The following is a 22001-nucleotide window of genomic DNA, read 5'->3' as shown; positions in this document are numbered from 1 at the left end:
TCGGACAAATTTGGACGGAAACATTCGCTTAGCAAGGCCATAGTGCAAGTACATGCGTGATAGTTCCACTGACGACTGACGACCTAAAGACCATGATGTCCATGTGAGGAACCCAACCACAAAAAAGGAAATCACCTTTACTATCTGATCCTTTAAAATTCAAATATTCTGGTTAAAAGTGGAATAACTTTAAAATTCATGCAAACTCGATAAAAAAATAAATGTCTAATTTGCATTGTAAAAATAAAATTAAGGAATGCATTGGCCGGGAATCGAACCCGGGCCTCCCGCGTGGCAGGCGAGAATTCTACCACTGAACCACCAATGCTTCTCACAAGATACACCTGGATGTACTCAGACTCTGAACACTCACACACACCAGAAATATAGGAGACCATGCCAGAAATCTTCAAACCAGACTCTGCTGATGTGGCACATCTGTGCTAGTACTTATTGTAAAAGACCAAAACTCCCAACATCTGCAGCATTGGTGGTTCAGTGGTAGAATTCTCGCCTGCCACGCGGGAGGCCCGGGTTCGATTCCCGGCCAATGCAAAGATTGTTTTATTTCCAATCACTTACATTTTTTTTATAGCACAAGGTTTTATGAAAACAATCCACACTCAGCAGGCAGTGACTACACTTCATTACACATGCAGATACATTATACAGAGTACCGAGACTCTCTGCAAGACTTCTATCAGGAATGATGAAGATAACCGAGCATTATTCACCAAATTATTACCATGCACCTCTGCTTCAGAACATGAGCCCACAACATACAGTATATATAAGGGTGCTTCACCAGGTAAAAAGGACAACCTGAAGCCATGTACAGCACAAATACACAGACCCAACCCCCCACCCCTTACATACATGGGGGAGACCACAGACCCCCCGCCCACACCTTACATACATGGGGGAGATCACAGACCCCCCCCTTACATACATGGGGGAGATCACAGACCCCCCCTTACATACATGGGGGAGATCACAGACCCCCCCCCTTACATACATGGGGGAGACCACAGACACCCCCCACCCCTTACATACATGGGGGAGACCACAGACACCCCCCACCCCTTACATACATGGGGGAGACCACAGACACCCCCCACCCCTTACATACATGGGGGAGACCACAGACACCCCCCACCCCTTACATACATGGGGGAGATCACAGACCCCCCCCACCCTACATACATGGGGGAGATCACAGACCCCCCCCACCCCCTTACATACATGGGGGAGATCACAGACCCCCCCCACCCCCTTACATACATGGGGGAGATCACAGACCCCCCCCACCCCCTTACATACATGGGGGAGATCACAGACCCCCCCCACCCCCTTACATACATGGGGGAGATCACAGACACCCCCCCACCCCCTTACATACATGGGGGAGATCACAGACCCCCCCCCCACCCCCTTACATACATGGGGGAGATCACAGACCCCCCCCCCACCCCCTTACATACATGGGGGAGATCACAGACCCCCCCCACCCCCTTACATACATGGGGGAGATCACAGACCCCCCCCACCCCCTTACATACATGGGGGAGACCACAGACACCCCCCACCCCTTACATACATGGGGGAGATCACAGACACCCCCCACCCCTTACATACATGGGGGAGATCACAGACCCCCCACCCCTTACATACATGGGGGAGATCACAGACCCCCCACCCCCTACATATACAGCAGAAACAACAGACCACCCCACCCACACATACAGTTGTGCTCATAAGTTTACATACCCTGGCAGAATTTATTATTTCTTGCCTATTTTTCAGAGAATATGAATGATAACACAAAAGCTTTTCTTTCACCCATAGTTAGTGTTTGGAAAAAGACATTTATTAAATCAACTGTGTTTACTCTTTTTAAATCATAATGACAAACTATCCAAATGACCCCGATCAAAAGTGTACATACCCTGGTTATTTTGGCCCGATAACATGCACACAAGTTGACACAGGGGGGTTTGAATGGCTATTAAAAAGGTAACCATCCTCACCTGTGTCACCGATGATCTGTTTGCTTGTAATTAGTCAATGAGTTTCTCCTGACAGACCCTTGCATCTAACATCCAGTGCTGCACTGAAGTTTCTGGATTCTGAGTCACGTGAAAAGCAAAAGAATTGTCAAAAGGATCTGCGGGAAAAGGTAGTTGAACTGTATAAAACAGGAAAGGGATATAAAAAGATATCCAAGGAATTGAAAATACCAATCAGCAGTGTTCAAACTAATCAAAAAGTGGAAAAATTAGGGGTTCTGTTGAAACCAAACCACGGTCAGGTAGACCAACTAAAATTTCAGCCACAACTGCCAGGAAAATTGTTCAGGATGCAAAGAAAAACCCACAAATAACTTCAGGCGACATACAGGACTCTCTGAAAACATGTGGTGTGGCTGTTTCAAGATGCACAATAAGGAGGCTCATGAAGAAAGATGGGCTGCATGGTTGAGTCCCCAGAAGAAAGCCATTACTACGCAAATGCCACAAAGTATCCCGCTTACAATACACTAAACAGCACAGAGACAAGCCTCAAACCTTCTGGCACAAAGTCATTTGGACTGATGAGATCAAAATTGAGCTTTTTGGCTGCAACCATAAAACACTACATTTGGAGAGGAGTCAACAAGGCCTATGATGAAAGGTACACCATTCCTACTGTAAAACATGGAGGCGGATCGCTGAGGTTTTGGGGATGTGTGAACTACAAAGGCACAGGAAATTTGGTCAAAATTGATGGCAAGATGAATGCAGTATGTTATAAAAAAATACTGGAGGAACATTTGCATTCATCAACCAGAAAGCTGCGCATGGGACGTACTTGGACATACCAAAATGACAATGATCCAAAACACAAGGCCAAGTCGACCTGTCATTGGCTACAGCAGAATAAAGTGAAGATTCTGGAGTGGCCATCTCAGTCTCCTGACCTCAATATCATTGAGCCACTCTGGAGGGGGGGGGGGGGGGGGGGGGTGTCTCAAAACGTGCAATTCATGCAAGACAGCCCAAGAATTTACAGGAACTGGAGACTTTTTGCCAAGAGGAATGGGCAGCTTTACCTTCTGAGAAGATAAAGAGCCACAAATACCACAAAAGACTTTAAGCTGACATTGATGTTAAAGAGGCCAATACATGGTATTAAGAACTGGGGTATGTAAACTTTTGATCAGGGTCATTTGGGCAGTTTCTGTTATTATGATTTAAAAAGAGTAAACACTGTTGATTGATAATAAATGGCTTCAGTCAAACAATAACTATGAGTGAAAGAAAAGTTTGTGTTATCATTTATATTCTCTGAAAAATTGCCAAGAAATCAATATCTGCCAGGGTATGTAAACTTATGAGCACAACTGTACACAGCAGAGACCAAAAGCACGTTCCTTAGCGCCAACATACAGCGCAGAGACCACAGACTCCCCCACCCCACATACACCGCAGACGAAATTAATATTATTATATAGACTAATATAATACTATACTACATATACTTCAGCCAATCTCCTCTACAGGTTTACTGACAGGTAGTGAAATTAGATCATCCAGTAATCAATCAAAGCAGTAATTTAGCTACAGGAATGAGCTCCAGGCCCCAATCACACCTGAGCGTTTTGTAGCTTGAAGCCTGAAACTACAAAATGCTGGAGGGGGAAAAAAAAAATCAATTATTCTCTATGGAGATGGTTCACATCTCCACTCCAAAACGCCTGAAGCTCCAAAATGCCTGAAGCTCAAACAAGATCTGGAACTTTTTTTTTTAATGCAGATTTGGGCGTTTTTCTGCTTTCTACATTGGTGAGCTTTTGACCTGTACAAAATTGTGGCAAAAACGAGTCAATATTGTGTGACTTTCTGCCTGAAAACGCTACGCTCAGGTGTAAATGGGGCCAAATGCTGCATTCACACCTGAGCGCTTTTTACCACAATTTTGTTCAGGCCACCAATGTAAAAGGCAGAAAACCACCTGTGATCTCCCCCAAAGAAGCTCATGTTCTTTTTTGAGCTTAGGGTGTTTTTCAGGCATTTTAATTCAGGTGACAAAACGCTCAGATTTGAACAGGTGCCATTGAAATGAATGGGATTTTGCTTGTTGGGCGTTTTTCAGGCGTTTTACTAGCTGAAAACCCTCAGGTGTGAATGCAGCCTCAGGAGTTCCATGAAGCAGAGATCCCTTCTCATAGCCTTATGCCGTCTACACATGGACGGACTTTGACCGGACTGGTCCGAGGGGACGAACCAGTCAGACAATCCAACCGTGTGTGGGCTTCATCGGACCTGCAGCGGACTTTTTCGGACGAAAATCAGATGGACTTTAGATTTGGAACATGTTTCAAATCTTTTTCCAACGGACTTGAGTCCGGTCGAAAAATCTGCTCGTCTGTATGCTAGTCCGGACGAAAACTGATGCTAGGGCAGCTACTGGCTATCAACTTCCTTATTTTAGTGCGGTCGTACGCCACCACGTACGAATCCGGCGGACTTTGGTGTGATCGAGTGTAGGCAAGTCCGTTCATTCGAAAGTCCGTCAGAAGTCCGTCGAATGTCCGTCGAACCTTTGATGCCGAAAAGTCCGCCTGTGTGTACACGGCATTAGTCCAATCAACTTAAGTCTGACAGACTAGCATGACCTGCCAGAGAAAATAAAGTCTTGGAGAAGATCTCAAACTGTTCCTCCACGGGGATAATCAGCATCTTGAGAAGATTGGCTATTGCTAAATCCATGGCAGGAACAGCCCACTTCCTAACAAAGAACTCCTTGTATGAAAACAGGGCTACCAAATGATCAGAAGATGTGAACAGCTTGTCAGGAGTCCCAATGAAGACCAGCTGAAACCAACATGTTTACTGGAAAGGTCTTGAGGTCTGAGGGCCCCCGAAAGAGCCTAAACAGGCAAGAATACTTGTAGAAGGCGTAGGCTTAGCCTCAAGTTGTACAGAGGCGCGACCCACATCAATTAGAGCAGAAACGGCCTCTAAGTCTGGGAGTAATGGCAGCAGCCTGTGCCTCCTCAGGGGCAACATTGTCCACCATAGAGGTTTGGCATCACACAAGGCTTTGGTGGCTGAAGGCTCAGAGGCCGCAGGCAGAATCAGACAATGATTCTGCAGGGGAAGGCACGAAGTACACTTAAGACCTCTGAGGTCTGACAATCAAACAATAAAATCATGCATGACTGCAGTAAATTCCTTTCAACATGGAACTGAGGGCCTGACAGAGCCAAGAACATCTCCAAGAATGTCAAACTCAAGCAGAAGAAACATTCCCAGGTTATCAAGTGTCAGGCTATCCAGTGGGTGCAGTCCCAGGATCGTTAGGAGATGGAGAGCTAGCGGGAGTGCTCTCCTTGTGCGTTGGTGCCCTCACATCTGACACTGCAAAGCAGGGACATTGTAGCTCAGGGTACATATCCAGACCCCGAGTAGTCAGGAACCAGCTGGTGACCAGGTCACTGTAAGCGGGCACGAAAGACCAACCTGACTGGTGGGAACAAGAGTGTGCCAAGCTCTACCTTGTGGATGTCATCAGCACTCAATCCCTCAGCAATAACCGCTTCTGTGGTAAATTTACAGCAAATTGGGGATTCTAAACACCCAACAAGCTCATAAAACAAGGCATCTCTCAGCCCACACGGCCAACCCACAAAGTGATAGGAAGATATGGCTGCGCCATGGCTCGGGATCCTGAAAAACGCCATGATGCAGGGTCCTGGGTCCCAAGACCACAATGCGGAGCCCCTTTCCTTCACCCCCCCCCCCGGCCATGTGCCCCAAAGTCACATTGCATGATAGCCCTGCGATCATCTGACCTTCAAAGCCGCTGATTAGGATATGCTGATCCGGACACCTGCATATAGCTCAAGTAGCTTGTGAATGAATTCCGATTGAAAAAAACTGAAATCTATAGACAAAGGTTACACTGATTTCAGAAGAGAGAAGATGCCCATCCTCCTGGACACCAACTGAAACTGAGGCATGCTGGGTGTAGGAGGTGGTTATTGCAGACTGGAACTGACTTGTTTGCCATTGTCCAAATCCTCCTGTGGGGGCAGTACAACCCCACAATAACTGACTTTCTGTGTCTTTCGATGAACACCAAAAGAACAAAGTTTTTGCTATACATACACCAACCCTGGATGTACAGGATGTCCCAAAATCCTCACATGTCTTGAAGTGACCGATTCTTAACAGCACATCTTCACTGATCGTTCCACATTGTGCATAGGGATCACATGATCATCCTCCGCATACACTGTGCACAGTGATAACATGATCCTCCTCCTCATCATACACCCCCACACAGTGATCAGATGATCCTCCTCCTCCTCATCATCATACGCTCCACACAGTGATCAGATGATCCTCCTCCTCATCATACGCTCCACACAGTGATCAGATAATCCTCCTCCTCATCATACGCTCCACACAGTGATCAGATGATCCTCCTCATCATACGCCCCACACAGTGATCAGATGATCCTCCTCCTCATCATACGCTCCACACAGTGATCAGATGATCCTCCTCCTCATCATACGCTCCACACAGTGATTAGATGATCCTCCTCCTCATCATACGCTCCACACAGTGATCAGATGATCCTCCTCCTCATCATACGCTCCACACAGTGATCAGATGATCCTCCTCCTCATCATACGCTCCACACAGTGATCAGATGATCCTCCTCATCATACGCCCCACACAGTGATCAGATGATCCTCCTCCTCATCATACGCTCCACACAGTGATCAGATGATCCTCCTCCTCATCATACGCCCCACACAGTGATCAGATGATCCTCCTCCTCATCATACGCTCCACACAGTGATCAGATGATCCTCCTCACCATCATACGCCCCACACAGTGATCAGATGATCCTCCTCCTCATCATACGCTCCACACAGTGATCAGATGATCCTCCTCCTCATCATCATACGCTCCACACAGTGATCAGATGATCCTCCTCCTCATCATACGCTCCACACAGTGATCAGATGATCCTCCTCATCATCATACGCCCCACACAGTGATCAGATGATCCTCCTCCTCATCATACGCTCCACACAGTGATCAGATGATCCTCCTCCTCATCATACGCTCCACACAGTGATCAGATGATCCTCCTCCTCATCATACGCTCCACACAGTGATCAGATGATCCTCCTCCTCATCATACGCTCCACACAGTGATCAGATGATCCTCCTCCTCATCATACGCTCCACACAGTGATCAGATGATCCTCCTCATCATACGCCCCACACAGTGATCAGATGATCCTCCTCCTCATCATACGCTCCACACAGTGATCAGATGATCCTCCTCCTCATCATACGCTCCACACAGTGATCAGATGATCCTCCTCCTCATCATACGCTCCACACAGTGATCAGATGATCCTCCTCCTCATCATACGCTCCACACAGTGATCAGATGATCCTCCTCCTCATCATACGCTCCACACAGTGATCAGATGATCCTCCTCCTCATCATACACTCCACACAGTGATCAGATGATCCTCCTCATCATACGCCCCACACAGTGATCAGATGATCCTCCTCCTCATCATACGCTCCACACAGTGATCAGATGATCCTCCTCCTCATCATACGCCCCACACAGTGATCAGATGATCCTCCTCCTCATCATACGCTCCACACAGTGATCAGATGATCCTCCTCCTCATCATACGCTCCACACAGTGATCAGATGATCCTCCTCACCATCATACGCCCCACACAGTGATCAGATGATCCTCCTCCTCATCATACGCTCCACACAGTGATCAGATGATCCTCCTCCTCATCATACACTCCACACAGTGATCAGATGATCCTCCTCACCATCATACGCTCCACACAGTGATCAGATGATCCTCCTCATCATCATACGCTCCACACAGTGATCAGATGATCCTCCTCATCATCATACGCTCCACACAGTGATCAGATGATCCTCCTCATCATCATACGCTCCACACAGTGATCAGATGATCCTCCTCATCATACGCCCCACACAGTGATCAGATGATCCTCCTCATCATCATACGCCCCACACAGTGATCAGATGATCCTCCTCATCATACGCCCCACACAGTGATCAGATGATCCTCCTCCTCATCATACGCTCCACACAGTGATCAGATGATCCTCCTCATCATACGCCCCACACAGTGATCAGATGATCTTCCTCCTCATCATACGCCCCACACAGTGATCAGATGATCCTCCTCATCATACGCCCCACACAGTGATCAGATGATCCTCCTCATCATACGCCCCACACAGTGATCAGATGATCCTCCTCATCATACGCCCCACACAGTGATCAGATGATCCTCCTCATCATCATACGCTCCACACAGTGATCAGATGATCCTCCTCATCATCATACGCTCCACACAGTGATCAGATGATCCTCCTCATCATCATACGCTTCACACAGTGATCAGATGATCCTCCTTATCATCATACGCCCCACACAGTGATCAGATGATCCTCCTCATCATCATACGCTCCACACAGTGATCAGATGATCCTCCTCATCATCATACGCCCCACACAGTGATCAGATGATCCTCCTCATCATACGCCCCACACAGTGATCAGATGATCCTCCTCATCATACACCCCACACAGTGATCAGATGATCCTCCTCATCATCATACGCTCCACACAGTGATCAGATGATCCTCCTCATCATCATACGCTCCACACAGTGATCAGATGATCCTCCTCATCATCATACGCTCCACACAGTGATCAGATGATCCTCCTCATCATCATACGCTCCACACAGTGATCAGATGATCCTCCTCATCATCATACGCTCCACACAGTGATCAGATGATCCTCCTCATCATCATACGCCCCACACAGTGATCAGATGATCCTCATCATACGCCCCACACAGTGATCAGATGATCCTCCTCATCATACACCCCACACAGTGATCAGATGATCCTCCTCCTCATCATATGCCCCACACAGTGATCAGATGATCCTCCTCCTCATCATACGCCCCACACAGTGATCAGATGATCCTCCTCATCATACGCCCCACACAGTGATCAGATGATCCTCCTCATCATCATACGCTCCACACAGTGATCAGATGATCCTCCTCATCATCATACGCTCCACACAGTGATCAGATGATCCTCCTCATCATCATACGCTCCACACAGTGATCAGATGATCCTCCTCATCATCATACGCTCCACACAGTGATCAGATGATCCTCCTCACCATCATACGCTCCACACAGTGATCAGATGATCTTCCTCATCATCATACGCTCCACACAGTGATCAGATGATCCTCCTCACCATCATACGCTCCACACAGTGATCAGATGATCCTCCTCACCATCATACGCTCCACACAGTGATCAGATGATCCTCCTCCTCATCATACGCCCCACACAGTGATCAGATGATCCTCATCATACGCCCCACACAGTGATCAGATGATCCTCCTCATCATACACCCCACACAGTGATCAGATGATCCTCCTCATCATACACCCCACACAGTGATCAGATGATCCTCCTCCTCATCATAGGCCCCACACAGTGATCAGATGATCCTCCTCATCATACGCCCCACACAGTGATCAGATGATCCTCCTCCTCATCATAGGCCCCACACAGTGATCAGATGATCCTCCTCATCATACGCCCCACACAGTGATCAGATGATCCCCCTCATCATACGCCCCACACAGTGATCAGATGATCATCCTCATCATACAAGCCACACAGTGATCCCATGATCATCCTCATCATACGCCATGAGACCGTCACCCCACACTACACAGACCGCATGCAGTGGTTGGATGAGCCCATTACCCCATAATACCCAGAAAGCACACAAGGATCAGATGCTCTTACCTTTTCCGTCAGTCTCCGGGTGTGTGATGGAATCCTCCTCGGGTGGGGCACTCGGTAAAAGACTTATGTCATCCGTCTCGTCATCTTCCGGGGTGATCAGCTTCATCAGGCTCTGATTACAAACGTTCGCCACCTCCTTAATGTCTGCGGAGGAAGTTATATAAGGAAATAAGACAGATCACATCATAACTGCCACCATACTGTGCTCCCCACAGACAAAGGATACTCTTCTTGCGGTCATCGTAGGACAGGCAAGGCAGTACGGCGGTCAGAATCCCAGAAGAATAAGGCAGCATCACCCTTCCCGCCAGCTGCAGGAACTCCCTCATCCAGGACATGGCAGTGAGCTGGATCAGATCATCTGTGGATGGACAGAAAGTGAATGACAGTACAGGCCCAGCAAGGGACCCAACTTACCCCTCAAACCAACCATCCCACCCTAACGTCACCACCCACAGGAACACTTCCCTGCCATGATATTGTGCCAGATCAGTAACAGCAGGATGAGAGTGGGGGGGGGGGGGGGGGGGACCATTCTTCATGATTGATTTATATTGAAGAGCAGATATCACTATATTCTGCAGTATTTCTCAATACCGTGGTTTGCACTTTGCTGCCATTCATTAAAACGCATGCCATGTTATTGAAGGCCAAGTTAACTTTTTTTCCCCTAACTTCCAGCTCCCCTATGTACCAATATAGCATTGACCACTTCTGGACCAAGCCTATTTTTGACACTTGTTGTTTACAAGTTAAAAATCAGTACATTTTTGCTAAAAAAAAAAAATAAATAAATAAAAAAATTACTTAGAACACCCAAACACTATAATATATGTATAAAAAAATTTAGCAAAGACTCTGGAGAATAAAATGGCAGTCGTTCCAAAATTTTTATGTCACATGCTATTTGCTTGCGCAGCGGACTTTCAAACGCACTTTTTTGGAAAAAATACACTTCACTGAATAAGATAAAAAAAATAAAATAAAAAACTAAACAGTAAAAAGTTAGACCAATTTTTTTGTATATTGTGAATGATTATGTTACACCGAGTAAATAGACACCCAACATGTTACTGTTTAAAATTGCGCACACTCGTGGAATGGCGACAAACTACTTACATTTTTTGAAAGCATTGCCTATGGAGATTAACGGTTACCAGTTTAGAGTTACAGGGGAGGTCTTTTGCTAGAATTATTGCTCTCGCTTTGGCGATCATGGCGATGGCTCACAGGTGTGATGTGAACACAGTTTACATTTATGGGCCACTGGCAGCCAAGTAAACCAGAAGTGACACTGCTTCCGCTCTGCTACATTGAGACCCGATCGAAGCAGATTCTGTCTTTTTTCAGGACTCCAGCCAGCTGGTCACTCAAGTCTCCCGGTGGGAATAGAGACACGGGCGGACGTCCCTCCCAGCTCCTTGTGATAACAGCCGAGTGGCTGTTGAGCTGCACCAGTTATCAGAAAGCTTTCCTCCAGCTCTAAAAATTTTTTTAAAAAAAACCCACACACCACACGGTACCGGGCTGCAACTGCAGGCTTCACACCAGTACAGCCACTTCCTCAAAAACGACATATAGATAAGTTGTTTCAAGAGAAGTGGTAATGTACTTCTTTTGCAAAAATAGAACAGCTTTCCATTTATTCTGCACACGTTTACCTCACTGGCTTCATGGCTGTTTAAAAACACTCGTGACACAGGAAGGAGTTGACCAGCTGAGGGTAGATGATGCAGGGCATGTGCTAATGAGATCAGTTGGTCAACTCCTTCCTGTGTCATGACCTATAGTCTGTCTAGGAAGTAAGACAGAAGTAATGGAGCAGAGTTTTTAAACAGCCATGAAGCAAGTATGTGTAAAATAAATGGAAAGTTTTATTTTTGCATAAGAAGTACATTAATGCTATAATGGTACATAGGGGAGCTGGAATTTAGAAAAAAAAAAGTGAACAAAAAAGGTAACCTAAGCCTTTAAGCCTGGTTTAAAGAACTGAAATCCAACGAATGAAGGGGGCAGGTCATGTTCTCCCTGTGCATATTTCCTCCCACACTCCAAAGATATGCTAGGTGGTTAATTGGCTCCTATCTGATTTGGCCCTAGTATGTGTACAGTGGGGACGGAAAGTATTCAGACCCCCTTACATTTTTCACTCTGTTATATTGCAGCCATTTGCTAAAATCATTTAAGTTCATTTTTTTCCTCATTAATGTACACACAGCACCCCATATTGACAGAAAAACACAGAATTGTTGACATTTTTGCAGATTTATTAAAAAGAAAAACTGAAATATCACATGGTCCTAAGTATTCAGACCCTTTGCACAGTATTTAGTAGAAGCCCCCTTTTGATCGAATACAGCCATGAGTCTTTTTGGGAAAGATGCAACAAGTTTTTCACACCTGGATTTGGGGATCCTCTGCCATTCCTCCTTGCAGATCCTCTCCAGTTCTGTCAGGTTGGATGGTAAACGTTGGTGGACAGCCATTTTTAGGTCTCTCCAGAGATGCTCAATTGGGTTTAAGTCAGGGATCTGGCTGGACCATTCAAGAACAGTCACGGAGTTGTTGTGAAGCCACTCCATTATTTTAGGGTCATTGTCTTGTTGGAAGGTAAACCTACGGCCCAGTCTGAGGTCCTGAGCACTCTGGAGGTTTTCGTCCAGGATATCCCCGAATTTGGCCGCATTCATCTTTCCCTTGATTGCAACCAGTCGTCCTGTCCCTGCAGCTAAAAAATACCCCACAGCATGATGCTGCCACCACCATGCTTCACTGTTGGGACTGTATTGGACAGGCGATGAGCAGTGCCTGGTTTTCTCCACACATACCGCTTAGAATTAAGGCCAAAAAGTTCTATCTTGGTCTCATCAGACCAGAGAATCTTATTTCTCACAATCTTGGAGTTCTTCAGGTGTTTTTTTTAGCAAACTCCATGCGGGCTTTCATGTGTCTTGCACTGAGGAGAGGCTTCCGTTGGGCCACTCTGCCATGAAGCCCCGACTGGTGGAGGGCTGCAGTGATGGTTGACTTTCTACAACTTTCTCCCATCTCCCGACTGCATCTCTGGAGCTCAGCCACAGTGATCTTTGGGTTCTTCTTTACCTGTCTCACCAAGGCTCTTCTCCCCGATAGCTGTTTGGCCGGATGGCCAGCTGTAGGAAGGGTTCTAGTCATCCCAAATGTCTTCCATTTAAGGATTATGGAGGCCACTGTGCTCTTAGGAACCTTAAGTGCAGCAGAAATTTTTTTGTAACCTTGGCCAGATCTGTGCCTTGCCACAATTCTGTCTCTGAACTCTTCAGGCAGTTCCTTTGACCTCATGGTTCTCATTTGCTCTGACATGCACTGTGAGCTGTAAGGTCTTATATAGACAGGTGTGCTGCTTTCCTAATCAAGTCCAATCAGTATAATCAAACACAGCTGGACTCAAATGAAGGTGTAGAACCATCTCAAGGATGATCAGAAGAAATAGACAGCACCTGAGTTAAATATATGAGTGTCACAGCAAAGGGTCTGAATACTTCGGACCTGTGTTTTTCTGTCAATATGGGGTGCTGTGTGTACATTAATGAGGAAAAAAAATGAACTTAAATGATTTTAGCAAATGGCTGCAATAAAACAAGGAGTGAAAAATTTAAGGGGGTCTGAATACTTTCCGTCCCCACTGTATGTATGGATTTCCACAAAAATCTCTCCTGCACTCCCGAAACGGAACTTCCTTCAAAATATATAAAACCTGAACCAGACTGGACGGACCTACCTGAGGACTGGCAGTGAATGACGAGGATATTGGCCATTTCCGCAAACTTCACAGTTTCTGGAAGCTTCTTTATTTCCTTCAGGAATTCTCCCAGGGAAACCTCACACCTGCAAGATGGGACCCAAAGTCAGTCCTTGCCCATCCGCCTACAGAATCCGCCTACAGCACACATTCCCCGCATGTCCTCCTCACCAGGCGGGAACTATGTCAAACTAATAGCACAAGATCTGATAACATCCAGGAAATGTGAACATGATCTGCTTCTAGATCCACCTTTTCAGGTTATTCAGGAATAGAGTTCCAAATGCGATTCTGAATGGTTGGTGAAAATTGCAATCACTCACCTTCCTGATAAACTCAGCTAATGATTCTTTTAATTAAAGAATAAAGCAGAATATGCAGACAACCAACAGTTGTTAAATTTGTGAATATAATACAACCCAAATACAGTGGGTTTAAAAAAAAAAAAAAAAAAAAAAAAAGAATCATCCCCTTTAAAATAATCATATTTTGTTGCAGCCCAAAATTTTAAGATAGACACCTTTTGTTTGGTTTTATTCAGCTGCATTTACTCAGTGCAACTTATAATATCCAAGTGAAAGATGTAACACAAACATGTCAGGAAAAAAAAAAAAAATTATATAAAAAATTCAAAAGCAAAAATCACTGAGTTGGAAAAAGGATCACCCCCTTGTGTCAGTATTTTGTTGAACCATTTTTTGCTCTAAATACAGCCTTTAGTCTGTTGTCTTTGCAATATTTGCCCACTCTTCTTTGCAGAACTGCTCAAGTTCAGATAAATTTGATGGTGACGTTTGTAGACTTCAAGGCTTTGTGTGCCATTGAGAAGGTGATTAGCTACAGACAATTGAGGCCGAGTTCACACTAGTTGCGGCTCGCAGCAGGGGTTCCAGTGCGTCCCCGTTCTCAGTTTCAAAGGTGAATCAGGTCCAAATTTTTGCCTGAATTTGGACCTGAAACGGAGCCAAAAGATGCACAGGACCCCTTTCCAGTGCAAACCGCGACTACCCTGGAGGTGTGTGAAACAGCGCTATTGAGAGCCAGTTACAGTCTCCTGTCATGCGAATTGGATGCAGAGAAATCCGCATCCAATTTGCATAAGTGTGAACCCAGTCTGAGTTAACAAGTCTTTTTTTTTTTTTTTTTTTTTTTTTTTTAAGGAAGGGAGTGATCCTTTTTCCAACTCAGCGATTCTGTTTTTTAATTTTTTTTCTGACATGTTGGTGGTATATATTATACTTGGATGCACATAGAGCAAATACAGCCGAATAAAACAAAAACTGTCTGTCTTTATTTCAGGCTGCAAAGCAACTAAATGGCATTATTTTAAAAGGGGGGCGATTCTTTTCTATATCCACTGTAAAATGATCGTCCTGCTAGCAGAGTGGTAGATAATTCCACAACAAAGAGGACTCCACTCATCACCACAGCCGTCAAATATAGGACAGATAACTTCAAGTACAAAACCCCTTGAGTGCCAAAAAGCAACAGTGTGAACAAACCCCAGCCAATGACTCTAATGCCGCGTACACACGATCGGATTTTCTGACAACAAATGTTGGATGTGAACTTGTTGGCGGAAAGCCCGACCGTGTGTATGCTCCATCGAACATGTGTTGCTGGACTTTCTGCCAACAAATGTTGGCTAGCAGGTTCTCAAATTTTCCGCCAACAAATTTTTGTTGTCAGACTTTCCGATCGTGTGTACACAAGTCCGTTGCACAAAAGTCCACACATGCTCAGAAGCAGAAGCGGCCAGTCTTGTAAACTAGCGCTCGTAATGGAGAATTAACATTCGTGACGTGGCAAATTATGAAGTCTCCAAATGCAGCGCACAATTCTCTTCTTCTTTAATGGGATAATAATGAAGCTGCTTTGCTGGTGATAAGGATGGAGTTATTGCAAACAAATTTTCAAAGGCTTTTTTTTTTTCAAGTGATATCAAGAATAATAATAATAATAAAGCCAAACGAAAACCGCAAAGAGAAAAAGCGCAAATCAACACTCACCAAACTTCTACTAACACGAAATTAGCAGAAGGAGCACAAAGGGTGGCGTTAAAGAGCTGAAAAACCACGTAGTATGTCTCTACATTCGTAATTGTTGGCCAACATTTGTGTGACCGTGTGTATGCAAGACAAGTTGTTGCCAACAACCTTTAAACAAAATTCCACGGTTTTGTTGTTGGAAAGTCAGATCGTGTGTATGGGGCATTAGAGTGCAATTGGATTTGTCGTAGAATGTTCTGGTGAGATTAAGGAGCCCCGGAAGGGAGCCCAGAAAATCCCCATTTACTTACATCTTCCGGATCTCTTTACTGTTATCTCCAAGGATTTGGAAGAGTCCATCCAGAATTTCTGGCAAATACTCCAACAGATTAATGTCTGGAACCGACTCCAACACCAGAATCTGAGAGCAGAGCAAGCAACATTTATGAATCATCCAAACACTTCGTACTGCTATAGACACCCCCCTGGACCCCACTAATCCAAAAGCCTACAAGCCCACCCCCACTACAGCCCCACCAAGACCCCCCCCCCCCCATTCCAAGAGGGCCACCCCATGATCCCACTATAGTTTCAAAGTACTCACTGGACACCACTACAGCCCCACTATTCCAGAAGATCTCCCAGGACCCCAATGGTGCTACATCATTACAAGAGTCTGCCACACACAAGACCCCATTACAGCCCCAAAATACCGGAAGTTTTCCCACAACCTCACTGTAGTCAAACTATTACAGAAGTCCCCTGCAGGACCTCACTATAGTCTTAAAATACCAAGAGTCACCCCAGGACCCCACTCCAACCCCAGGACTCCCTCCCATGACCTCACTATAGCCTTACAAGTCCATAAAGTCACCAGGCCCTATTACAGCCCCATTATTCCAGGAGATACCCCAAGATGCCACTTCAGCCTCACAATGCCACCACGATCCACAATTCTGTAAGTTCCTCTGTACAATCCTCCCTTCTCCAGAAAAACAGAGGACCCCCCAGTACCTATTGGCCATTAAATCTAATAAGCAACTGAATAAAAGCAGCAGAATATTCTATAGACGGAGGAACTAACAATGAACACTTACCCAGGAGATGATGAACTGTCGGGCGTATTGGTTGTTAGAGTAGATTCTCTCACGCAGAAGAGGAACAAAACTGATCAGATCAAACTTGTTACTTTCCGTCACGATATCCTGCAATGACAAGCTGAGTAAATGACATGATAGCAGCCATCGTACTGACACCCCTCACAACATATTACCGCCATCCGTGCTCTCCTAGGATGGACTTTAATTACTGAATTTAACATAATATTCACAATATGAAATGCTAGGAGGTCCCATTGTAAAGCAACGCTACGAGATGATGCTGTTTGATCATGCTATGAAATCACGCTAAAAGATGACACTATGGGGTCATGCTACGAGGTATGAAACGTTTTTTTGTTTGAACCCCACATCAATCCGGGACAAAGGATCATCTTGTCAGGGCCTAGACCACCTGCTGGTGGCACTGTGCTTCCCAGAGCGGGAAGTTGTAGTTCCGGTGTCTATCGGTGGGCGACTCCCAGCAGATTCCAGTTATCTCCACCTGATGTTGGCTGCTGGAAGGGTATTTATTCCCTCCTCTACTTTTACACTTCGCTTTAGTGTTTTGCTTTGCTGTCAGATACTGCTTGCCACTTATCCTGATTTTGCTCCTGCCCTTCATCCTGAAACCTGCTGCCTCTTTTCTGCTCTCCTTCTACCTGATCCCACCTTCCCATCTTTTCCCTGTTTATCCGTGTTCCCCATATTGTATATGTATGTACAATTAGTTTGTTAGTTAGGCTTCCTGTTACTCCATTACGTTGCTAGTTAGGCATTTTGGTTATATGGTTGTGGTTCACTTGTATCTTCACGTTTTCTGTTTGCTTTACTATTAACCGCTTAAGGAGCGCCCCAGAGCAGATATACTGCTATAGGGCAGGCCCCGTGCAGAAATAGAATAGAAAATATATATATACACACACAGTATATCTCTATATCTATATCTATATCTATATCTATCTATCTCACACGTGATTCTGCACGTCGTCTAGGCGGGAGTGCAAGCTGCACACGATTACTCACAGCAGAAGCCGATCAGCGGGTTCCAGGCACTGGATGTCTCCTTGCACCCGCCGATCATTAGGCAGAGACACAGAGCGAAGCTCTGCCTATGTAAATAAGGCAGATCTCTCTTCTAACAGGAGGGAAGGAATGGATTTTGTTTTCCTGCTAAGCAGAGAATAAAATCCATCACTTCCCTGAGTAAAAGTAACATACATACTACAGTAAAACTAGGCACACAGTTAACCCTAGAGGTTTAACCCCTTGACAGCCAGTGTCATTAGTACAGTGACAGTGCATATTTTTAGCAGTGATCCCTGTATTAGTGTCACTGGTTCCCACAAAGTGTCAGTTAGTGTCTGCGCAATATTGGTCTCCACTACCAAACAGGGCTGTACTGTGGGGCAGAGCTGTGTAAATCTCACGACTGGTTGGACAGAAATATAACTCCTTTGCTGGGTAGAACAGCTCTCACATTACATTTTATATCTGTATCCAGGGGGTTCCTGGAGTTCAGCTTTGAATGTCAGCCATTTTACTCTATTAAAAGTAAAGGGGAATATACTTCAAGATTAGGCACCGCCCACCACCATCCCCGCATCCTATCAGAGGGCTTCAGTGGCCAAAATCTGCCCTCTCCATGGACTAGTCCTGCCTAAGGCAAGACCACAACCTTGCCTGTTCACACTGGACATTGTGCTGTGTATGTAGCAGGTTGAAACTTTATTGTGAACCCCAAGTGTCAATAATAGGGGTGCTGGTGAAAACGAGGGACAGTCTCCATTCAATGATCTCTGCCTGCTCTGGTAAATGCATTAGAACAAAGTCCAGTGTGATCAGTCCTCTCTGCATGCTGCCAAAATGACACACACACACACACACACACACACACACACACACACACCTTCAGCAGTCGGTCCAGAAGCTCAGATCCACTCTTCACATTCGGGTCCGGGTCAGCGGCAAGCTGCAGGAAGAGAAAGAAGCAAGTTGAAGGGAGTTCACCACCCCAGCAAAACCTCCCCAACCAATCACAGCCTCTTCCCCACCAGCTATGACCCACACTTCTAACCTCTGTGCTACACCCCATTCCATCTCCTTGATCTGAAGGCTGCCCATAGATGGCTGATGTCTGCCTATCCCAACACCAGTTCCACCAAGACCGATGGGCCCCAGAACATCAAATCATAACCCTACCCCCCCCCCCCCCCAACAGACCCCAGAACATCACCCTAGCCCCAACGGGGCTCAGATCATCACCCTACCCTCAATGAGCCCCAGAATGTGCCCATCCTCTTAACGGGCCCCAGAACATCACCCTACCCTCAACAGGCCCCAGAACAAACACTCCCCCTGATGGGCCCCAAATCATCACCCTACCCCCAATGGGCCCCAGAACATGCCCTCCCCTGATGGACCCTGGGACATCTATCAAAGGCCACTAAACATCCACGAACACCCCCCAACCCCAAAATGTCCCCATCCCCCCCCCCCGCCCCAGAACATCCTCCTCCACCGGACAGATCATTAGTAACATCTGGTACCAGTCCTCTGTTACCTTGCTGAGTCCATCGAACAAAACGTTGAAGTGAGGCAGGACGGAGCCACGTGCCACTTTGACGATGTTGTACAGAGCCTCACAGGCGTAATACCGTAGCCGACTGTCTGCATCATTGAAGCAGGTGAGAACAGGCTCTATAAGTTCCCGTAGATACTGACCGGAGTCCTGCAAAACGACAAAAAGATGATGAAGGGAACATCAAACTACAGAACCTCCTCCGCCCCTCTGCCCCATCATTCCTCTGCCCTTTCTCCACCCTGAATTGCCCTATAATTTGTTACCCCCCACACCCTTCCTTTGCCCTCAACTCTACTTTCCCACCATTTGCACCTCTTTTCCTTGAATCTTCCATGACCCCCCAGGCATCACCTCTATCCCGAGTCCTCCATGCTCGACCCTAAACTCTACTTGCCCCACACCCTCCTGTCTATACGCCTTTATAGTAGAATTAAAGAGGAGTTCCAGTCAAAAAAAAAAAAAATTAAAAGTCAGCAGCTACAAATACTGCAGCTGCTGACTTTTAATTGGACACTTACCTGTCCCAGGGTCCAGCGATGCGGGGGATCGAAGCCCCGCTCGTCTCCCCCTCCATTCAGCGGCGCCGGCATTGCAACTGTGGGCGCCGGGCTGTGGCTTCACAGCCTGGCACCCACTGCGCATGCGCAAGCGGCGCCGCGCGCCATGATTGGCCGCTCAGTCACCTGGGACCTGTAATGGGTCCCAGATGATTGACAGGAGGGAGGGAGCAGAGCTGAGCCCTTCCTGTGCCGAGGGGGAAGTGATGTCACCAGCCCAGGCACTGGAAGAGGCAGACTACGAGGGACCCCCTAGCAACAGGCATTTAGAGATAAGTAAAAAAAAAAAAAAAAAAATATCCAAATTTTTTTTGTAATTTTTTTAGGATTTTTCATGTAGTTTTTTTTTTTTTTTTTGGGTGGAACCCCACTTTAAGTTAACACAATGATGACATCACTTTCTGACACCCATCCCCCGCATAGATCGCTGAATATCTCCACCCACCTTTCCCAGGGCGATGGAGCAGGCTGCCAGCCCGATGAGCCCACCCTTCCGGCTGTGTGGGTGCTGGGAGAGCGCAAACTCCTGAGACAGGATCTGAATCACATGTTTTATCTGCGCCGTGTTACTCTGCGCAACGAACTCCCGGACCAACCTGTGGAGACAACGAGCCGACACTTCACCCAACACCGAGAATTCAAATGTCAGAAGTCTCACTCGATAGACAGAGCTAGGAATCCAGGAGGAGTCAATGGGAAGTGTGATTGGTTGGTGAATGTAGGGGACAACACCCTCACTATAACACCAGGGGGACCCCAATATAGGAAACATCTCTACTAAGATGCATGGGGGAACCCAGTATTGGAGACACCCTCACACTATGAAACCAGGGGGAACCAGGTCCCCCTGATGTCATAGTAGGGGTGTTTCCTATATTAGGGTCCCCCTGATGTCATAGTGAGGGTGTCACCTATCAGGGGAGGGGGGGGGGTGGTCCTCCTGGTATCATAGGAGGGGTGTGTCCTATGTGGGAAATGTTCTTCTATAGAAAGACAGGTCACACCGCCCTCCTGATGGTAATGAATGGAAAACATCGGGAGAGGGGAGATTTTATAGAGTGTTTGCCACAGCACAGGGTGGAGGGGATTAGTCATGTGACAGGTGTGGGGGGGGGGGGGGGTCTCTGCCTTGGCACAGGGTGGGTCAGTCATGAAACAGGTGTGGGGGGGAGGTCTCTGCCATGGCACAGGGTGGGTCAGTCATGTGACAGGTGTGGGGGGGGGTCTCTGCCATGGCACAGGGTGGGTCAGTCATGTGACAAGTGTGGGAGTCTCTCACTTCTCGATCTCCAGAGCCGCCACCTTCCTCTTCTCGTACATCTTGTCGGTCAGGGCCCGGACGATGTTGGGGGTGAGCGGGGACAGGTCCCGCTCCGCGTTCATCTTCCTCACCGGCCGCCACTGCTCGGCCCCGCCCCTCTCCTATCATATGACCCGCACCGGTTCCGATCGCCTGTCACGTGCACCTCGCTCCCCTCTGCTGTCATGCGAACGGACACCGCCCAGCACACAGTGCCCGCCCCCTCCGCCGCGCTGATTGAACGATCCTGCAGTGACACGCCCAATTACTCGGTTCTGTCACTACAGTGGGCGGAGACCCGTCAGACTGTGGAAAGATGGGCGGGGCTAGGACAGGATGGAGGCGGGGTTATAATTAGCTAGGGAGTCTAATAGCACGGAGTATTGTTCCGGGGATGGGGTCTCTTATCACCCATTCAGATGGAGTATTACCCCCGGGGGCGGAGCCTCTTATTACCTCTCCAGGCAGAGTTCTATCCTGGGGGGCAAAATCTTTTATCACCCCTCCAGACGGAGACTGAAGTCAAGCCATCAGACAGTTGCAAATCAGTGGTCTTGCTATCAGACGAGTATTTTTTGGTTGGATTTTAAACACACAAAAGCTAAATAGAACATAATGGATGTGTGACAGCTCTGTATAATCATTATATTATATGTTACATCACCCTCTCTAACATTTACAATACGGTGAGATTTTACTGTGGAAATTTAAAGATACAGAGCCCCAAATATCAACCCATTGGTTACATAGTGACATTTTTGCAATATTGCCAATTGGGTTC

The 22001-nt window shown here is 46.7% G+C and overlaps 1 protein-coding gene across 1 annotated transcript in view; it reads right to left on the bottom strand.

Moving 5' to 3' along the window:
- VAC14 (VAC14 component of PIKFYVE complex) overlaps positions 1 to 21470 on the bottom strand; it is a 69872-nt gene extending 48402 nt beyond the window's left edge. Inside the window, exons 1-9 of the mRNA XM_073605647.1 lie at positions 21200 to 21470; positions 20366 to 20516; positions 19343 to 19510; positions 18689 to 18751; positions 16780 to 16887; positions 15994 to 16103; positions 13674 to 13780; positions 10140 to 10274; positions 9914 to 10057 (exon numbers count right to left, since the gene is read on the bottom strand). Of these exons, the coding sequence (XP_073461748.1) occupies positions 9914 to 10057; positions 10140 to 10274; positions 13674 to 13780; positions 15994 to 16103; positions 16780 to 16887; positions 18689 to 18751; positions 19343 to 19510; positions 20366 to 20516; positions 21200 to 21303 (1090 nt within the window). The 5' untranslated portion in view covers positions 21304 to 21470. The remainder of the gene's footprint in view (positions 1 to 9913; positions 10058 to 10139; positions 10275 to 13673; positions 13781 to 15993; positions 16104 to 16779; positions 16888 to 18688; positions 18752 to 19342; positions 19511 to 20365; positions 20517 to 21199) is intronic.
- Between the last annotated feature and the right edge of the window lie 531 nt (positions 21471 to 22001).

The sequence above is a fragment of the Aquarana catesbeiana genome, linkage group LG11, assembly GCF_042186555.1.
Source record: "Aquarana catesbeiana isolate 2022-GZ linkage group LG11, ASM4218655v1, whole genome shotgun sequence".
Classification (NCBI taxonomy): Eukaryota; Metazoa; Chordata; class Amphibia; order Anura; family Ranidae; genus Aquarana; species Aquarana catesbeiana.
This window is presented reverse-complemented; position numbering and strand designations above follow the sequence as displayed.